This window comes from Giraffa tippelskirchi, chromosome 13 (genome assembly GCF_054371585.1).
Source record: "Giraffa tippelskirchi isolate mGirTip1 chromosome 13, T2T-mGirTip1v1.2.pri, whole genome shotgun sequence".
NCBI classification, from domain to species: Eukaryota; Metazoa; Chordata; class Mammalia; order Artiodactyla; family Giraffidae; genus Giraffa; species Giraffa tippelskirchi.
The window spans coordinates 118,603,794-118,624,769 of record NC_137287.1 but is presented as its reverse complement, the minus strand read 5'-3'; the positions used below and the strand labels follow the sequence as shown (position 1 = coordinate 118,624,769).

Sequence of the window (20,976 nt, the reverse complement as noted above, 5' to 3'; positions counted from 1 at the left end):
GGGGGGTGGCGGAGCAAGAGCCGGGGCCCGGGGGAGACGCGCGATCCCCATTCTTGGGTGAGGGGGTAGGGCGTGAGCTTCACATGCCTGGGGGCTCAGAGGAGCCCTGAGATCACCAGTGCGCGGAGGGAGGAGGGCTCGTTTTGAAAAGGCCAGAAAATTCAGCTCCTTTCCCTGCCTCCCACCTCCCCCACCCCTTCCCTTCCAAGCCCCGGGAAAGGCGCAGAACCCGGAGTTATAAAAAGCCATCGCAGGAAAGGAGCGAGGAGGAGGAGGAGGAGGAGGAGAAGGAGAAGGGGGCGGGGAAGGAGCTAGGGGAGGACGGGCCAAGTGGGTCCCCTGGACTTTGTGCGCCAACCCCCGCCGTGGGGCAGGGGGAGCGGAGGGAGGGGCGGGACCCCGCGCAGAGCTTGGCTTTGCGTCTTCCGTGTTCACCTCGTTTCCGGAGAGACCTCAAGAGATGCTCCCGTGTGGCTTGGGGAGAGGGGTCGCTCCAGGACAGTGGGGCTATCGTGACTATCCGGTCTGTTGTGACCGACAGGTGGGCACCTGAAACCCTCCAGAATTCCCCCAAATCTTTAAAGGTTTAGAAAAAGCAATCCCCCTGTCACCGCCCCGCCGCACCCCCTCCCTACCCCCCAGCCTTCAAATCCTAATTATCTCGGAGTGGGGGAAGGAAAAGATAAGAAGTATTTTTTTAAAAAAAAAAAAAAAGAAAAGAAAAAAAGTTTTTTCATTCAGCTGCCCTCCTCTCCGCATGGCGGGGCCAGATGCGGCCCTCGACGGGGAGACCCAGAGAAAAGCGAGTTTCAGCACTCGACGGGGCGGACAGCGCCCCAGGCGGCAGAGTAGAGCCAGGGCGGCGGAAGCCCGGGGTGGGGCCTCCCGGGTCCCCCAGGCGCCTGTTGGGGGCCCTCTCCCCGCTCCAGAGGACGGCCCCTCCCTCCAGCCACGGGGTGGGGCGGACTTCAGCACCGGCGGGAGGGACAGCGCCCAGCCCGGCTGCGGTCCTGAGCGGCTTAAGCTCCGGGAAGGTCAAGGCCTGCCGGTGCCCGGGTGAAGAGGTGGGGAGGGGCCGCGCACAGCTCCGTGTCCGCTGACCTGCGTCCGCTTTCTGCCTCGCAGCCGTCGGGATGGAGGTGAGAAGACGGCCGTGACGCGCGCCCGCGTCGCCCCCTGCACCCCCAGCAGCCCACAGCGCTCCCTGCCCCCCTCCCCCGCGGCGGCCGGCCTCGCTGTCGAGTGACAGCGGCCTGGGGGGGCAGGGGGGGCGGGGGCGGCCGGACCAGCGATGCCGGCGGGCATGACGAAGCATGGCTCCCGCTCCACTAGCTCGCTGCCACCCGAACCCATGGAGATCGTGCGCAGCAAGGCGTGCTCGAGGCGAGTCCGCCTCAACGTCGGTGGTCTGGCGCACGAGGTGCTCTGGCGCACCCTGGACCGCCTGCCCCGCACGCGGCTGGGCAAGCTCCGCGACTGCAACACGCACGACTCGCTGCTGGAGGTGTGCGACGACTACAGCCTCGACGACAACGAGTACTTCTTCGACCGCCATCCGGGCGCCTTCACCTCCATCCTCAACTTCTACCGCACCGGGCGGCTGCACATGATGGAGGAGATGTGCGCACTCAGCTTCAGCCAAGAGTTGGACTACTGGGGCATCGACGAAATCTACCTGGAGTCCTGCTGCCAGGCCCGCTACCACCAGAAGAAGGAACAAATGAACGAGGAGCTCAAGCGCGAGGCAGAGACGCTACGCGAGCGGGAGGGCGAGGAGTTCGACAACACGTGCTGCGCGGAGAAGAGGAAGAAACTCTGGGACTTACTGGAGAAGCCCAATTCCTCTGTGGCCGCCAAGGTGAGTGAAATCCGGGCGGTGCTGGGCTGGGGGTTTCTGCTTGTGTGCCCAGATCGAGGACCACGGCTGGGGGACTGTGGCTTAGTTCCCACAAACGTGAAGACCAGGAAAGAGAAAGGGCTGTGGCTGAGATCTCAGAGGTGAGAACCAGCCACCCCTTCAGACTGTTCCTTCCTGTATGGCTCTGGCCACCTCATCCTTTTATTATTCAATACTTTATACCCCAGTTTTGCTGGAGGAAAGGATTTATGGAGACTTATGAAAACCCACATCAAGAGAATGGACACTGCAAATAACAGGGCACAGAGGGACAATAAAGCCTCGAGATGGAGTAGAGTTGTGTTAGGTCTATTCTACATAATGCTCCCTTGGGGATGCCTAGACCCAGGCTAGAGGAGCGTCACTCTGCAATTTTAATACTTATCCCTATATTTATAACCCCACTTTGCTCCAAGGAGGGAATGAAGCAGCTTATAGACCTACTTGGAGGACACTGAGATACTGTCAGGCAGTTTTAACATAAGTGAGAAAAATGAGGCAAAGGGACTCTGAGGAATGGGTATGTGCGTGTATGATGCATGCAGCTGGTTGTGGATGCCTGTGGGCAAAGGTTCACCCTTGGTTTGTTCTTTCTTCATTTATTTGGTGAATTGATTCCCGAATGGTTGATGCAGCTTCTAAAGATGCTTTGGCTGTCAGAAGAGGATGTAAATTTTGAAATAAGGGAGAAAAAATGAGGCAATGTGAAAAAGAAAGCAGGAGAAAGAGGCAGGAATGGGTCCCATCACAATGGATAGAACTATGTGCTGCCGGGTAAAAAAAAAAGGGGGCTGTAAGGGACAAAGGAAGGCTTGGGCAGACCAGGGCAGGAGGTCATTTGCTGATGAGCAACTTGTCTGTGTTTGGCTGGGACTCGGGGATACCTCAGAGAGATGGGGGCCTATCTTCACGTGGCCAAGGTGCTGGCAGTTGCAAGGAAATGACAACACATTGTGTGCAGTGCCACAAAAGAGGCCATGCGGGGCCCAGAGGGAGCCAGAAAAGAGAGGTGTTAAAGTCAGAATCCAGGAAGACCAAGCTGGGAAAGATACGTTGAAAATAACTCGTTCCCTGAGAGCAGGGCCAATAAAAGAGGGGAAGAACAGGTAAATGTATTTGTGGCAAAAAGAAAAAGAGAGAAGGAAATCTGCATGCCAGCCATGATGTGTGAGCTTGGGCTGCCTCCTGGACAGCCTACTGTCCAGAGGCCTGTCCTGCCCTCTCATTGTGGGTGCCCCCTGGCTCAACTGGCCCCTCACTAAAGGCCCATGTGGAGGGCCAGGTCTGGAGGGCGTTTTGAGGGGGTCCCCTCTCCAGATCTGGCTGCCCAAGGAGAGGCCTTTGAGAGTGTGACTGAAGGACTGAGTGGCTGGTTGGAGCACGGAAAGAGGTTTTTTCTTTTCCCTGTCCAGTCTAAAGAGGACACAGAGATTCCTAGGCCCGTCTCCTCTTTGTGGGCTGCCTCTGGCCATAATCCTGACCCAGGTTTCGTGTCCAAAAAGCCTCTATCTTAAGACATAGTCACTCACCCTTAACCAGCTTAGGATCAGCAGACTTATTTTGCTATTTCCAGGCCTGACCAGGTTTCTTCCCCTCCACACCTGATTTAGACCCAGATATGACTCCCTCCTCTCTGTCCTGTCCCTAAGACAAGAGAGTGAGGGGCAGAGTAGGCAAGGGTCAGTTTCCCAGAAGAAGCAGGCAAAGGGCTCTGTTTGGGTTGGTGCCTGGCAGCTAGGCAGGTGGCTCAGGCTTGCTAAAGGCGCTGGTTGGGAATAAACAGCTTTATCACTCCCTTGGGTTAATCCGATCACAGGGACGAGTTTCATGTCCTCTCTGTGATCGTGGGCTGGGGCTGCTGGCTAGTCCTGGAAGATGGACGGTCTAGGATATTTGCAGCCAAGGCTGAAATGGTGGAGCAGGCAGGCTCATTGGCCCTCAGCGTAGAAATCCTGCCATTGATCACATATCCACTGTATATGGACAACACATTTAGCCTTATACCAGTTCCCTATTATTATATCCCACCTTTCAAAAAGAGGGACGACCAGAGAGGTTAAGTAACTTGCCTAAGGTCACACAGCAGGCTCACGGGAGTAGCCAGAAATTCAGACTCAAGTGTGATTTTGAATTACTCTTCTTTCCACAGTGATTAAGTACCATAGCCTCCTTCCCAGTCTCCCTGCTTCCACCTTTGCCTCCTGCAATCCATTCCCCATTCAGAAGCCAGAGTGAGCTTTTCTAAATGTAATTGGATCACATTATTCAACCGCTCAAAATGCTCCAGAGAGTTTTCCCATCACAGAATAAAGTCCAAACCCTTCACCACGAATTCGGCCCCATGACCTCTCTGAACTCATCTCTTCTCTCCTCTGGTTCACTCAGTTTCAGCCTCACCAGCCTCCTTGCTCATCCCTACACAGATCAGTCTTTGTCCTAACTCAGGACCTTTGCACTTGTTCCTACCACCTGGAATTCTCTTCCCCATATTGTCCCATAGCTGCTCACTCTTTCTCATTCCTTTTAGGAGCTGGTCCCCGCTCAGATGTGCCCTCCTCTAAAAGACCTTTCCTGACCTCTATCTAAGACAGCCTCTCTTTTCTTACACTGACATCTTGCAGTGTCTTTCTTGCACAGGGCTTGAGCACTATCTGAAATTGTACCTGCTTCCTTGTGTTTCGCAGTTCCTCCTCTATAAGAATATGAGTGTCATGTATTTACTGCCCCACTCTCAACCCACCTGCAACCCAGTTCTCTGTGCCTCTGGCCTCCTTCAGTGATTTGTTCTTTGCCCTCCCCACCCGCTCCCAGCTCCCCAACTTGGAAGCTTCACATATTAGAACAGCAAGGGCTGTAGAAATTTCTCAGAGTTTGCAGGATAAGAAGTCAAATGGAGTACCATGGCTGGGTGATTGTAAGATACAGAAATGCCATATCTTACATATGTAAGACCAAAGACAGACCTGGGTTTTAAGGCCAGGTTCACTGTCTCTCCAGTTTCTGGCCTTTGGGGAGTTCTTCACCTCTCCAAGCTGTAGCCTCCAGCCTGTAAAGTATAGATAAAAGGCCCACCTTGAAGGGTCATCGTGTTTGCCAGAATTTAGCACAGTGCCTCCCTAACAGTACATAGGGCTTATTTTCATAAATAATAAGCAGCAGAGCCCTTTCTCTATGGCTGGGTGGGCTGGGCTGCAGCGAGTCTTTTCCTTCTGATAGCAGCACTGAGTGGCTGTGCTGCTGCTGTTAATAATTGATGGATGTTCTGGCAACTCGGAGACAAAGCAAAGCACAAGTCCTTGCCTTCCCCGTCAGGGGAGTGAAAATCAAAATCCATTAGACAAAAGGCAGCGTGATTGATTCTAGTTTGGAAGCTGGGGTCAGTCTCATCAGAGTGATGGGGTTGTGGTTCTGGGCCACCGCTGGGTTTCTGCTTTCTGGGAAAACTACAAGCTTTTCTCAGTAGGAGAGACAGAGAGCTAATTTGCCAGGCCAGGAGGGTCTTCGGTCCCTGGAAGAGTCTCAGGGTTAAAGCCTGAGATAATTTCCAGAGGAGCTGCTGTCTGTTGTGCCAGGCTCCGATTAGTGATGCTCTCTATGCACTATCGTTGAAATCCTTTCAGCAATTCAATCAAGGTCGTCTTCCCGCTTGGGCTGTAAGTCACAGAATAGGAAACTGGAAGTGGCTTCTATAAGAAGGAAGATGCATCTTCTTACCTAACAGGGAGTTTCAAGGTAGCTGGCTTTGGGCTAATGGTTCCATGATGCCATTAGGATTCTAGATTCTTATTTTAAATTAATTAACTAGGCTGTGTCAAGTCTTAGCTGCAGCACGAGTGATATTCGTTCGGTCATGCGGGATCTCTCATTGGGGCACACGGACTCCCTAATTGTGTCAAGTGGGTTCCAGAGCACTTGGGGCTTCAGTAGTTGCAGCACGCTGTCTAAGCTGTTCCGCGGCACGTGGGATCTTAGTTGCTGGACCAGGGATGGAACCCGAGTCCCCTACACTGCAAAGCAGATTCTTAACCACTGGACCACCAAGGAAGTTCCAGGATTCTAGATGCTTTCTGTCCTCCTACTTCTCCAGCTCCTGCAGGTAGCTTGGTCCGCAGGCTGGATGCCTGGTATCATGAGATGGCTACCCAGTTCCAGCCTTCAAATAGACACATGATGTCCAACCAGTGAAGAGGGGTGTGCCTCTTCTGTGCCATCTTTTCTTTTTTTTTTTTCCTGCCAGCTTAACCTTTCCCAGCTGCCCCCTGGCAGACTTCTTTTGAAATCCCACTGGCCAGGATCAGGTCACATCCTCATGCTCTATCCGCAGGGAAGCCTGGGAAAGCAAGTGTCTGGCCTTTTCAGATGAAGGAGGGGAATGGATTCAATGAGTGGTGTTAATATTATTTTACAAAGAAGAAATGGAAACTTAAAATAAGAAATGGAAGAGGGACAGTCACTTGCCAGAGCTCACACAACTAAGTGCGCTCAGTCAATATTTGTTGAAGGAATGAAAAGGGCAGAGCGAGGGTTTGAACCCAGGTTGGCCTGGTTCCCGAGCCTTTGCTTCTTCATCCCAGACTCTTGGGCAGATCATTCAAGTTCTCTGAGCTTCAGTGAACTCCTCTGCCAAACAGTGATGATATAAGTGCCCAACCCTCAGGATTTCAGATGGCGAATGTAATTTTCAAATGAAAGTACTTTATGAGTATGAATCATGTTATGATATTCCAAAGTGGAAGTATTCTTCATTTAGAGATGCTGGTCAGTGGTTTACCCACCACAGATTTGATTAGGAATCAGTTCTGGGGCTTTCCTGGTGGCTCAGTGGTGGGGAGTCTGCCTGCCAGTGCAGGATGGGTTAGACCCCTGATCCAGGAGGATCCCACATACCGCGGAGCAACTAAGCCCGTGAGCCCCAGCTACTGAGCCTGCGCTTTAGAGCCCGGGAACTGCAACTACTGAGCCCAAGTGCCCCAGGGTCCATGCTGTGCAACAAGAAAAGTCACCCCAATGAGAAGCCCACACACAACTAGAGAGGAGCCTCTGCTCACCACGACTAGATAAAAGCCCTCACAGCAAAAAGACCCAGCACTGCCAAAAATAAATAAACAAGTAAAAACTAAAAAAAGAAAAAAAAAAATCAGCTCTGGAGTCCTACAGATGTGGTTCATTTCTACATCGATTACCAGGAATATGACACCTCGGGCAAGTTCCATTCCTCCTCTGAGTCTCAATTTCCTCCTCTAGAAAATGGGAATTATAATGGAGCCCACCTCTTAGGGCCTTTATGAGATAATCTGCATAGAGAGCTTAACCCAGCGCCTGATATATGGTAAACATTCTATAAGTGACAATAGTGATTATTTGTATTACCACCAGATTCCTCTATTTTAACTACTCCCCCGCTTGGCCACATCCCCTGTTACAGTGTTGTTGATTGTAGACTCACTGGCTGCCCCCTTGGGATTTCCTGCCTTTAATGTGATGATGCTTCTGCTTCCTTGATCTGATCCAGGGGCATTCACGTTTTATCATCAAGAAAAATGAGGGAGGGACTTCTCTGGTGGTCCAGTGGCTAAGACTCCGTGCTCCTAATACCTTCCCTGGTCAGGGAACCAGATCCCACATGCTGCAGCAAAGACCGAAGATCCTGCATGCCACAGCTAAGACCTAGAACAGTCAAATAAATAAATATATAAAGTTAAAAAAGAGGTAAAGTGAAGGAAACCAACTCAGAATCCATGGGGCCAATCCAGTGCCATGAGTCGTCTGGCTGAGGCACCTGCCGGCGCCGGGTCAGTCATCCTGGATGTTTGCATTTATTCCTCGGAAACAAGATGCCAGAGGTTCAGAATCCCTGCTGTGGGGTCACAGAGACCTGGATTTGAATCCCAGCCCCGACATTGCCTAGCTCTGGACTTTGGACCAATCTCTTCACCTCTCGTAGCTTCTGTTTCCCCCTCTGTAAATGAGAATGGAAATAAAAGCCACCTCCCAGGGGTGCCCGGAGGATTTAGTATGACAGTGCATGGAAAGTGCTGAAGCCACGCTTCATAAATCCAGCATCCTGATTTGATAAAGGGAAACACGAAGGAGGCTTCAAGGACTTGCCGGGGTCACACAACAAGTCAGGCAAGATCAGGGGCTGTTCTCAGGCCTTTCTGGCCCCACTCCCCTGTTACCCTCACTGAGCTTCCGAGGCCTTTCTTTCCATTCCTTGATCAGGTCATACCTTGGCAGCTGGTCTCGCGGGGGTTTTGAAAGGCTCCGAAAAGCCAGAGATTGTCGGAACGCTCAGGAAGGAAACGTCCTAGCCAAATGAGCAGTTTGGCCAAAGTTGGATTGACTGACAGAGAGCAAGCACGCGTGGGGCACCGGCTCCATCCCCCGCACTGTGTGTACTTCCCACACGCGATGGCACCGTGGATGGGAGCCCTGATCTCAGAACTGGGTCGCCCAAGTTCAAGGTCTGACTCCTCTGCTCACTCACCGTGTGATGTGTGGCAAACTGCTGCACCTCCTTGCACCTCGGTTCCTTCACATGAAATGGGGGCAATAGCAGGGTTGTCTCATTGAATGGCCATCAGAATTAAACGAATATGCACGCAAAGCATTTCAAATAGGGCTTGGTACACAAAAAGCCCTCAGTAACTCTTAGAGGGTTTTATTTTGTGAGTTTTTTCTAATTAATATTTTATTTTTTCATTGGAGTATAATTGCTTTCCAATGTTGTGTTAGTTTCTGCTGTGCAACAAAGTGAATCAGCTGTATGTATACACATATCCCCTCCTTTGTTGTTTTTTTGTTTTATAACATGCTTTATTGTATAACATATGTTTAACATCTTCCATGTCAAATTAGAGTTCTACATCCTTCATCTTAATAACTTTATTGTATGCCAATTGTGTTTATCTTAATTTTTATTACTTATTTCCTAGTCTGGAATTTTTTTTTAATTGAATGTTTTGTTTTTAATTGTCATTTCATTTAACCCTCTGAACTGTCCTGCCAGATAAATAAGATCCTTTTCAAAAATTCATTATTCTTACAAAATGATACATACTCATCATAAGATGAAGTTACGTAACTTGGCTCAACGTCACACAGGCAGTTGGAGCAGAATGGGGACCCGATTGTGATGGAGAAGATATGATCAACCTCTCAGCCACGTCCTTTTAGCTCTTAACCTTTGCAGGGTCAGTAGCCCACTCCCAGCTGCAGCACTTGCAGCTTCTTTGCCTAGAAGCTTCCTCTGGCCATTGGAGTCCAGTAAAGACAGGGAGTTCTGGCCCTACCCGGAGGAAGCAGCCCTCAACCGATGACTGATGGAGAAGGTGCATAAATACTTCAGCTCCCTCCCCCGGTGCATGTCTGCATGCTTGCTAAGTCGCTTCAGTCGTGTCGCACTCTGTGACTCCATGGACTGTAGCCCACCAGGCTCCTCTGTCCATGGGATTCTCCAGGCAAGAGTACAGGAGTGGGTTGAAATGCCCTCCTCCAGGGGATCTTCCCCACCCAGGGATGGGGCTCGAATTCACATCTCTTACGTCTCCTGTGTTGGCAGGCGGGTTCTTTACCACTAGTGCCCACCTGGGAAACTCCCTCCCCCTAGATAGGGGTACAACTCCGAGGTGCATGGTCCACAGTGGCCCCCAGAGGTCCTCAGCAGAATTCAGCCCCAGGTGCCCACAGGGGCTCCTTGCTTGACAGTACACTCTGGCCTCTTTCCCTTCCCTGTCCCAGATCTCCTCTGGTAGCGGCACCGGGGTGTCCTGCAATCACCTTCCACCTAAACCATTTCTCTCAGATTCTTGTCTTAGGATCTGGTCCTGGGGCTGCAACCAAAGACTTGTGGGAAACCTCTGACTCCTATCTGGGATCATCTTTTTTTTTTCAGTGTTCATTTGGTTGCATGGGGTGCAGCACGTGGGGTCTTCATTGCTGTGCACAAAGTCTCCAGTCGTGGCACACTGACTCAATAGTTTGCAGCACGTGGGCTTAGTTGTTCTGCGGTGTGTGGGATCTTCGTTCCTCTCCCTGGGATCGAACCGCGTCCCCTCTGTTGGAAGGCGGTTTCTTAACCACTGGACCACCGGGGAAGTGGCTGGGATCATCTTCAAAGAAGACATTCCAGGGCTGGCTGGGCTCAGTCAGCCTCACCTCCATTTCCCACAGAAAATAAAAACAACAGCAACAGCGGCAGTGGCCACCCCTCTGCTTACGGTGTGCCGGGCGCAGCGCAAAGAGCATTGAACGCACAGTGGTGTTTGATCCCCACAGTCACCCCTCTACGGAGGGGTAATTATCCTCATCTGCAGCTATGGAAACTGGGGCCCAGAGAGGTGAAGTCACTGGCCCAGGGTCACACAGTGAATGGGAGGACTGTGAGCCTGTGATCTGGCCTCCATACCGTGCAATTGACCTTCAGGAAGTGAGAAGCAAGTTTCACGCGGCCTCTTCACCTTGGAGGATGGAAGTGCTCTGAATGTGAGAGGTCTCCAGGGTCTTCCACCTGACTTGGGAGCATTTCTGGCTCCTGCTCCTTTATGACCTTGGCCCCAAAAGGCTATGGGCAGGGACTATTGGAGACACGGGCTAAGCAGTAAGCTTTGTTTTCATGGATAATTTAAATAGATCAGGCTCTACCTTCTTGAGGGGGGATATTCTCGATTTTGGTGTCTCTGGTAGAGGTGGGCCCAACCAGATGGGGTCAGGGACAGACGGACACCCCAGCTCCCAAATTGGAGGGGGAGCTGAAATTGACATGTTTGTATCAGGAGCACCAATTCTCCTTTAAAATTTTCCCTGATGACATCAATAACAAATAAGACATAATGTAACCACATGACACATATTCCTGTGGGTACGGGAATGGCCTAGGTTCAATTCCACCCCCACTGCTTCCTGGCCATATGAGCCCACAAGGCACCTCACTTGTGCAAGGCTGGGGGTGGGAATAATAAATAGGGTGCTCTTCACAGAGCAGGGATGTTCACCCCCATCTGAACATTTGGGTCACCTTAGCTTCAACAAACACCTGTGCCCAGGCCCCATGATTGAAACAGTCTCTGGGTGATTTCTTTTAATTAATTAATTAGTTGGGCTGCCTCAGATCTTAGTTGCGGCATGTAGAATCTTTGTTGAGTCGTGGGGGATCTTTTATTTCAGCGCCCTCGGACTCAGTCACTGGGGCACCTGGGCTCCAGAGCACATGGACTTAGTTACCCCAAAGCATGTGGAATCTTTCCTGGGTTGGGGAGATCCCCTGGAAAAGGGATAAGCTACCCACTCTAGCATTCTTTGACTTTCCTGGTGGCTCAGATGGTAAAGAATCTGCCTGCAATGCAGGAGACCGCAGTTCGATTCCTGGGTTGGGAAGATCCCCTGGAGGAGGGCATGGCAACCCACCCCATTATTCTTGCCTGGAGAATCCTCGCGGACAGAGGAGCCTGGAGGGCTACACTCAATGGGGTCGCAAAGTGTAGGACACGACTGAGAGACTAAGCACAGGACAGCACAGAGACTGAGGCCTTCAAAAAACCAAATACATATACTTCTTGGACCTGAGCAATTGTGAAAAAGAAATCATGAGACAGGAAGATGCAGGCTAACTGGATATCTGATGTGATGGCAGAATGAATGCTGTTCCTTTAGGTGTGATAATTGCCGTTGTGATTATGTTTGAAAACATTTACGTTTTATAGATGCATAGTGAAGTATTCATAGATGAAATAAATATGCAATATTTTGGTTGTGAAACAGGGTACCACGGAGAAAGATCAGCAAGGAAGTGGGTGGCAGTGATCTGGTGAGGGAGTTTAACTGGGATGGTCAGATAAGGCCTCTAAGAAAGTGCTGGGACTTCCCTGGTGGTCCAGTGGTTAAGAATCTGCCTTGTAATGCAGGAGACTCGGGTTCCATCCCTGGTCGGGGAACTAAGGTCGCACATGCCACAGAGCAACTGAGCCCACCCACCACAACTAGAGAGTCTGTGGGTCACAACGGAAGATCCCACGTGCTGCAACTAAGACCTGACACAGCTGAATGAATACATGAATGTTTAAAGAAAAGAAAATGCCAATTAAGCAGAAACCCGAAGGAAGGGAGAGAGGGAGGCAGGTGGACTTGAGGGGAAGAGTTTGTTTCTGATGGAGAAAACAGCACGTGCTAAGGCCTTGGGGCAGCAGCACGTCTGGGAGAGTCAAGAAACAGCCAGTGGCCAGTGTGGCGAGGGGAGTGGGGCAGGCGTGGGCTGGGGAGGTGAGATCAGAGGGACGACGTTGTTGCTGTTGGACTCTGGCCTTTCTTCAGAGTCTGAGCCTCTACACTGGCCTCCCTGCCTCCAGCTGTCCCCTTCCAGGTCATCCCCTGCAGGGAACCCCAGTCGTCTTTCTCAAAGATGATAATTTGCTCATGCTCACCCTTCCGTGGCTCTCACTGCCCCCGGAGTCAAGTCCAGACTCCTCAGCCTGACCTTCAAAACCTCAGCCCACCACTCCACCGCGGTCTCCTCCTGTCCATTCCCCGTGGTACCCTCTGTTCACATCACGCCCACCTTTTCGCACTCCCTGAGTACTCCAGCCTGCCTGGGTCCTGCTCCACGCTTCCATCTGAGCCGACTTCTTCACCCTGCGCCCCGTTCTTCCTCCTGTCTGCCTGCAGCCTCACTCTGTTCACCCTCCAAAGGCCAGCTTCCCCCTCCCCCACCACCCACACCCTCTCAGGCAGCGCCGCCTGCTCCTCCGCGCCCCACGTCTAGGCTCCGGAAACCTGATGTTCATACCTTCCTCGCACAAAATGCTCTGAAGACTGGCTTATGAGTTGTTCTGTGGATGCCAGGCCCACAGAGAGAAAGGGACGCTTAAGAGAGCAGGCTCTGCAGCCTGACTGCCTACACTCACATCTCAGCTCAGTGGCGATCCAAACTGCGGCCCCTTGGGGGGATGACAGTTTCTCCTGGCTTCGATTTCCTAAGCCAGAATTCGGGTGCCTCGCAACAACCGCAGTCGTTATGACAATTCTATATGAAGCGCTTGGCGGTCCCTGGCGCTCAGCAAGTGTTCGGTACAAGTTAACTGTTGGTGCTGTTGTTATTTTTTTATTGCAGTTAAGGGTTCATAAATGTTTGTGGAGTGAAAGAATGAGCAAATTGGCATGATCGTGTGGTGGTCAGAGGGGTCTCTCTTCTCAGGCAAGGGTCTCCCAGGTGTACCCTCCCCCACCCCCCCAGTCTCCTCCCACCAGGTGGTCTCTACCTGCCCACCACCATCCCCACGCTTCCTGGGCCAGGAAACGACTCCTGAGCTTCCATTCATAGCGGGGAGGCATGGTTAAATTAGATACTTGAGATGTTCTTTCGCATTTTGACTGCTCCATTTTTGCTCTGTAGCTGGGCTGGTCTCCACCGTAATTGCCCACCATGGCCTGGCCTGGCAGGCAGACACTGTCTTTGAGAGAATAATGCTACACTGGCCAGTTCCACACATCATTCACATCCGCCAGGTAATGGGCCTGGAATCAAACAGCTTCTAAAAATAGACCATTATATTTCTCTAATTGCTACCTAGAGCCATCCCTGAGACTTTCCAAGGCCTGTGTGATCCTTAGGGCCCTTGACCTTGGCCAGCATTGATTCTCAGAGTCTTTGTAGACCCAATTGCACTTAACAAAGAGGCAACCTATGATTGCCCTGCCAGGGGCATGTGAGAAGAGGAAAGAGAGGTGGTGGTGGTGGTTGTTCAGTCTAAGTCCTGTCCGACTCTGTGGGACCCCATGGACTGCGGCACGCCAGTTTCTTCTGTCCTCCACCATCTCCCCAAGTTTGCTCAAATTCATGTCCATTGAGTCAGTGTCGCTATCGAACTATCTCATCCTCTGCCGCCCCCTTCTCCTTTTACCTTCAGTCTTTCCCAGCATCAGGGTCTTTACCAATGGGTCAGCTCTTTGCATCACATGGCCAAAGTATCGGAGCTTCAGCTTTACCATCAGTCCTTCCAGTGAATATTCAGGGTTGATCTCCTTTAGGATTGACTGGTTGGATCTCCTCGCAATCCAAGGGACCCTCAAGAGTCCTCTCCAGCACCACAATTCAAAAGCATCAATTCTTTGGTGCTCAGCCTTCTTTATGGTCCAACTCTTAAGTCCATACATGACTACTGGAAAAATCATAGCTCTGACTATATGGACCTTTGTCAGCAAATTGATGTTTCTGCTTTTTAATACACTGTCTAGGTTTGTCATAGATTTCCTTCCAAGGAGCAAGCATCTTTTAATTTCATGGCTGCAGTCACTGTCTGCAAGAAAATAAATTCTGTCACTGCTTCCACTTTTTCCCCATTCTATTTGCCATGAAGAGATTGGACCAGATGCCATGATCTTAGTTGTTTGTTTTTTTTTTCGATTCTCACATCCATTTTCTGGCTTTTTGTTTTCCCTTGCACTTACATGATTTAATTATTTTTTATTTCATTATTGTTTATCTTTAAATTTGAATTTCTAATAGTTATGGTTTTGCAGAACATTATCATTATTGGGGGTTTTTTCCTAAACACTGTCTCTTTAAATAAATCCATATTATCCACATTTGAACACTTTAACCATTTTTTGTGTACTCAGTCAGTCACGTCCCACTGTACAGTCCCACGGACTGTAGCCTGCCAGGCTTCTCTATCTATGGAATTTTTCAGGGAAGGATACTGGAGTGGGTTACCATTTCCTACTCCAGGCATGATCTTTGTTTTTTTGATGCTGAGTTTCAAGCCAGCTTTTTTACTCTCCTCTTTCACCCTCATCAAGAGGCTCTTTAGTTCCTCTTCACTTTCTGCCATTAGAGTGGTATCCTCTGCATATCTGAGGTTGCTGAAATAGACTTAAAGTTCAAATTGACTTAAGCAAAAAAAAGGTAATTGAAAAGAGCTGGGCTAGGTAAGGCTTCAGGTAGGGCTGGATCCGGGGGCTTAACTATGTCATCAAGAATTGGTCTCCAATCCATCTAAGTTTCCTCTTATCCACGTTGGCTTCTCAGCAGGCTGTGCAAACATGGCTGGAAAGATAACATCCAGCAACTGTATGTTTCCATTCTGGGGGAAAAGCGAGTTTCTTTCCTAGTGATTCCAGCAAAATCCCAGGGCTGATTCTCACTGGCCCATCCCTAAGCCAATTACTTAGCCAGGTCTGGGTCACATGACAATGGCTGGCTCTGAGATGAGACTAAGAATGGGAAATAGGTAATTCTTCAAAGGAAAATTGAAATACTGTTGCTAAGAAAGGAGAAAATAAATGTAAGCTGGCAAAAATAATCCATAGCCATTAGGGAGCTTATAGCCTGCTGGAGGGAGATAGGCATTAAACAAATAAAAAGTTAAATGAAAGGATAATCATAAAATGTAGCATATATGCTGGGGAGGAAGGAAGGTGTTTTGATAGAGAGTAACAGGCCGAGGTCAAAGAGGGGCTCAGGTGGCCCTTTCTGAGACCCTGAACTTGATTTCTCTCTTTTCTGAGCCACAGTAGTGACCATCTTCTGCAAATTCTGTTTCAACCTCTCCTGTACCATTTAGCATGCTCCCTCTGGTGTTCTATTTTCTCCTCATCCTGTCTTATAGCTTCAGCTAAAGCAGGATATTCTCAAAGTCTAGGACTTTATCTTACTCATTGCTGTGTTCTAAAGCAGGATGGGTGGCCAGTTTTGTAAATCAAGTTTTATTGGAACATGATCATGTTCATTTATCTATTAATGAGGGCTGCTTTTGGTAACAACAGCATTGAGAGGGAAAGTTTTCTGACCTGTGTTCTAAAGTCATCCCAGAGCCTGATGCAGGCTGACTTTTCCAGAGGGAGTTTGTTGAAGGACTGGAGAAAGGGAGCAAAGGCACAAGCTAGCCGTGTGACCTTGAACAAATCACTTAACCTCTCTGGGCCTCTGGCTCTGTATCTTGCGATGCCAGCTGCCCCTTCTCCTCCCTCAGATCTTGGCTCATATAGCACCTCTTCAGAAAGAATCTCCCTGACCTTGAACTACCAGTTTGGACTTGGTGGCATTTCCGCTCTTTCCATGATAAAAATCTCTCTGGTTTACTTTGAGATTAGGCCCACTTGAGGCAAGTGTCCTTCCCCTCCTCTTCACCGTGTTTTTCCTCGTCTCCTATGCCCTCTCCCTGGTGGCATGAGTGGAAAGAGCTCTGACTCGGAACTCTGGAGGCCTGCGTTCACAACCCCAACATCACCACATAGGAGCTATGAGACCCTAGGCAAACAGATCCAGCTCTTCAATGGTTCTGCTTCTTTACCTGAAAAAATGGGCATAGTAACTTGTCAAGCAGGACTACTGGAAAGACAGTTGCACTCTCTTGTCCCAGAGTGGCCAGCACGGAGCTGGCCAGGCATGGATGCTCCATTCATGTTGCTGATTTTCCTTCTCTCTTCCTTTTCTCAAAAGGCAGAGGGGAAAGAGAGGCTACCCTAAACCTTGCCTTAATTAGGCCTGTGTGTGCTCAAACACTTCATGCAACGACTGTGCCAAGGAGTAACTGCAGAGCTGGAGGGGCTTAGACGCTCCCCCAACCTTCTCCCCAGTCTCCATCACCCCTGCATCCTTTGATGTGGACACACGGAGCTTTCTCCATCTTACACAAAGCCCCAAGCAAATGCAACCCAAGCTAAGTCCCCTGGTCCCTCTGCCCCCGTCCAGGTTTCTACCTGCCAGTACGCCCTGCATAAAAATTTTAGATTCTTGCTGGCCTCACGACTGGGAGGATAGGCCAATCCAAAGAGGTGGTTTTCAACACTCAGCCTTAGTGTTAGGGAGGCAGGAGGAGTGGTGGTTGCCACAGTGACCTGGAGCAGACGTGCCATCTAACAAGGCAGCTGGATTCAGGTCTAGGTTGGATTCTGCATCCAGCCTGGGTTCTGAGCCCAACCAGAAATGTGAGCTTTCACTGAGATATCCCAATTTTTCAATGTTGCTGAAGAATTTTTTAAAAATTAAAACCATTTGAGTGAGCCAAACAGAACGCCTCTGAGGGCCACATTCAGCCTTTGGGGTTCCACTTTTTAACCCCTGCAGCATAGAACCTTTGATGGCTAGAAATGGCAGGGGGGATCGCTTCTTGCCTCTGAGACCCTCCTATCTGGAAGGGAGTGGGGTAAGGGGGATAGAGCTTGGATGACAGAAGCAACAGGTCCCCTCTCCTTACTCCTGGCATCAAGGACCACACAGAGTGGCAAGTGTCTGTTGAATGAATGACTGTCCCACACAGATGGAACTTGGCTCCAAAACTCAAGGCAGCCCATCCCTGGTGAATGCCAACACATGTCGGGGAAATTCATGTGTTGTCCTAAATTTACTAGCTAATAGGATCCTAAGTCCCCCTCCCCAATCTCCAAAGAGAGCAGGAAGAAAAATCTGCTGAAGTGATTAGAAAAGCACTGAGTATTGAGTCAGCAAGCCAGCTTGACTCTGAGCCTCAGGTTCCTCATTGGTAAAATGGGAATAGTAAATTCCTGGGTGCCAGAGGATAGAATGAGATATAGCTTGTGAAGCGCTCAGCAAAATACAACAAATAATTGTTAGCCAGCGTTATTCGTATTGTTGTTTTCATCCTCTTCATATCATCCAAGCTTCTGACTTGTTTCTGGGGGCCGTGGGCCTGTGGGAGAGTTAATTGTGTAGAGTTCAACTTTATATCCTTGTGGAATCATGCTGGCTCTTCAAATTCAGGTGGGAAATCTTGGGATTTCAGAAATTCTTGATTAGGGTTGATTAGGGTTAATTCTTGATTAGAGATTAGGGTACCTGGGATTGGAATTCTGGTGTTCAGGGTTGGAATTCTGTCACTGTAGATCACTGCTGTGGTTGATTGTTCATTCTTGGAGCATCGCCATTCAAGGTCACCACTCTGTGGTTCAGTCAGAATCCTCAGATTTGTCACTGGACCCAAGGAGTACAAGGCCAGAGTGTTGATATTTGTGATCAAAAACTCCAGCAAGGTTGGATTGCTGATGTTTCCGGTTGGAATTCACGGATGGAGTTGGAATTCTGAGGTTCCAGATCAGGGCACCTCAGTGGCCTTCATGATTGGAGTTCTGGCAGGCACATTCAGAACGCTGGTGTTTCGAGTCGGAACTCTTGTTGCCAACTTGTTATTTTTGGGTCTCATCCCTTGTATGTGTCATTACTGCTCATCACTCACCTTCCTGGCAGAGTTCCTGAAGAAATGCAAACCACAGAAGGTCCCCAAACCTTGATTTAGCCAGAGGGGTTCTGTTAATGGCTCTTTTCGTTTCTGACGCCCAGACACTCAGGTGGCGCCATTAGAGGTGACGTGATCCTCAGGAAGGCAGCCCAAGAGGGACTCCCCCACCCCACCATTACCAAAGACCCTTGAGCCAGTTGTCAGCTCCACTTCTTCTTGCTGGTGGGCCTGGAGCAGGCCCAGGGGTGCAGTCCTGCCAACCCCTTAGGGGGCACCTGGATGATCGTACCACCCTGTTATCCAGAGAAAGACAAGCGGTGTCAGGCAAGGTGAGAACAGAGTGCCAAGGGCTCGTGGCTTCCCCACATGTGGCTGGCAGCAACACGGGGTGGGGGACGTGGAAGAGTTTGCTGGTCACTGTGGTAACAAATGCATTCTTGGTGCCAACAGGAGGGGGAGCTTCATTGATTGTGGGGTGGAGAGGTGCCAAAAAATCATCTTTAAACTCTGCTTCTTGTTGTTTTAGTCGCTAATTCATGTCTGACTCTTTTGTAACCCCACGGACTGTAGCCCACCAGGCTCCTTCTGTCCATGAGATTTCCCAGGCAAGACCAGAGTGGAATGCTGTTTCCTTCTTCAGGGGATCTTCCCGACCCAGGGATCAAACCCACGTCTCCTCCATTGAAAGGCAGATTGTTTACCACTAAGCCACCAAGGAAGCCCCAAAACTCTGCTTACAATGGTGCAAATAATGGACACTCAAGGGGCACTGAGTGGAAAGGGCTCTTGCAGGGACAATTTGTTAGGTCGCATCCACTAGTAAATGGTTACAGCACCCCATCCCCCGACCTTCACACACTCCATTCCTTTACCTTCTTTTGTGTTTTCTCATAGCCCTTTCCACCACCTAGAATGCTATATGTTTATCTGGCTCTTGCCTGTCTCATTCTACTGCATTATAAGCTCCATTAGACAGGAACTTGGTCAGATTTTACTTCTATCTTCCCAGTGCTAAAACTGTGCCTAGCATATAGAAGTTCATAAATAAATGTTTGTTGAATAAATGAATGAATTACTTCTAATGAATGGCCCCTTCTAATATAGTTTTTTTTTAAAATATTTATTTAATTTATTTATTTGGCTGCACCAGGTCTGAGCTTTGGCACATGGGATCTTCAGTCTTCGCTGCAGCATGCGGGATCTAGTTCCCTGACCAGGGATTGAACCCAGGCCCCTTGCATTGGGAGCGTGGAGTCTTAGCCACTGGACCACATGGAAGTCCCTAATATAGTCTTAGAGAGTTTTCTGAGCTCTCAGATCATGAGCTCTCTCTCATGCAGAGCCCATCTGTAACAGCATCCACTCCACCTAGACAGTTTTTAGATGGGGATAAGGGGGAGCAGCAGTAGGAAGAGGCATCCACCCGTCCATGGCTTGTCGCTGTTCTCAGGATAATTTCCAAAATCCTTATCTGGCCGCTAAGGGCTTTTAAGAGCTGCCACCCCACCTTCACGTTACACACACATCATATGGCTCCTCATCTCCTTTCTCAAATCTTCTAGACACCAATCTTCCGGACTTCTGGGTCTCATCTCAGGGCCTTTGCACATGCTGTGCTGATGAGAACAATCCAGTAGCTCCTACCCTGGCCTCCTTGGCCTCCTTAACTCATCCTTTAAAACTACTTGAACACCCCTCCCTTGACTTCCCAAACTTGATTCTTCTTTACCTCCACCACCTTTTTTTTTTTTTTAATTTCCCACACTTTTTATTTATTTATCTATTTTTTAGCCACGCTGCATGGCTTTTGGGAATCTTAGTTCCCCAACCAGGGATTGAACCTGAAACTGTCAGTAGTGAAAGTGCAGAATCCTAACCACTGGACTGCCAGGGAAGTCCTCTGACTTCCCAAACTTGATGTCATTCTAAGCCATACAATGGGCCCTGATATTTCTTTCAAGGATTTGTCATTAGACCCCCTCGGTCACTGCTTGCGGATTCCCAGGTTCATGGCTTGGAGATAATCTTCCCTGAACTGGAGGTTCCTTGGAGGAGGTGCCCAGAGTCCCTTCCCTTTCACTCAGAAAAATGCAGAACCTGGTTCCTCCTCCCAGATATGAGACATTCTCACTCCAGGGAGGAGGAGTTTTCATCTCCCAGGAAGACTTCTTAGCTGCCCTCCCGAGCCTGTCTCATACTAACCCGTCACTGGGGACCCTGTGTTTGCTCCGTACTTCTCACCTTCCAGCTGTCCAGGCCTCCCTGGGGACTCTGAGGACTTTAGAGGCACAACCCCACCTATTTCTCTGACAACATCCACAAAGCTGCACTCCTACAGCACTCATATAGACGTGAACTCAGACAGCCCCACAACCCCCTCTGAGGAAGGTACTGTGTTTTGTCATTTTTTTATACTTATTTCTTTATCTGCACTGGGCCTTAGCTGTGGCATGTGGGATCTTTCACCTGTGGCTTGTGGGGTCTCATTCCCTGACCAAGGATTGAACCTGGGCTCCCTGCATTGGAAGCATGGAGTCTCAGCCACTGGACCACTGGGGAAGCCCCGAAGGTACTGTTGTTATCCCCATTTTACAGATGTGAAACTGAGCCCCAGAGAGGTGGAGTAACACACACAAGGATGCAACTAAGACGGGGCAGGGCAGCGTCTGACCCCGGCTGTCACCCGCAGAGCCCAGGCACTGGGCCAGCATACGCTCTGTTCTCCTCACCACAGCTCTCCCTCACTTGCTTCTTCCTTTTCTTCTTGGGCTTCTTGCCTTTCTCTTTTGACTTCTCTCCCTTTTCTCCTTAAGCAGCTCAAACACCCTCCAAGTTTTTAAAAGAACCCCAACTATGTGGACGTTTTGCTGTATTTTTCAAATTCCAGAA

At 49.8% G+C, this 20,976-nt stretch overlaps 1 protein-coding gene across 1 annotated transcript in view; it reads left to right on the top strand.

Moving 5' to 3' along the window:
• The first annotated feature begins 1,291 nt into the window (after positions 1–1,291).
• Positions 1,292–20,976, top strand: part of KCNB1 (potassium voltage-gated channel subfamily B member 1) — a 103,056-nt gene continuing 83,371 nt past the window's right edge. The window contains exon 1 of the mRNA XM_081561089.1: positions 1,292–1,858. Within this exon, the coding sequence (XP_081417215.1) occupies positions 1,292–1,858 (567 nt within the window). The remainder of the gene's footprint in view (positions 1,859–20,976) is intronic.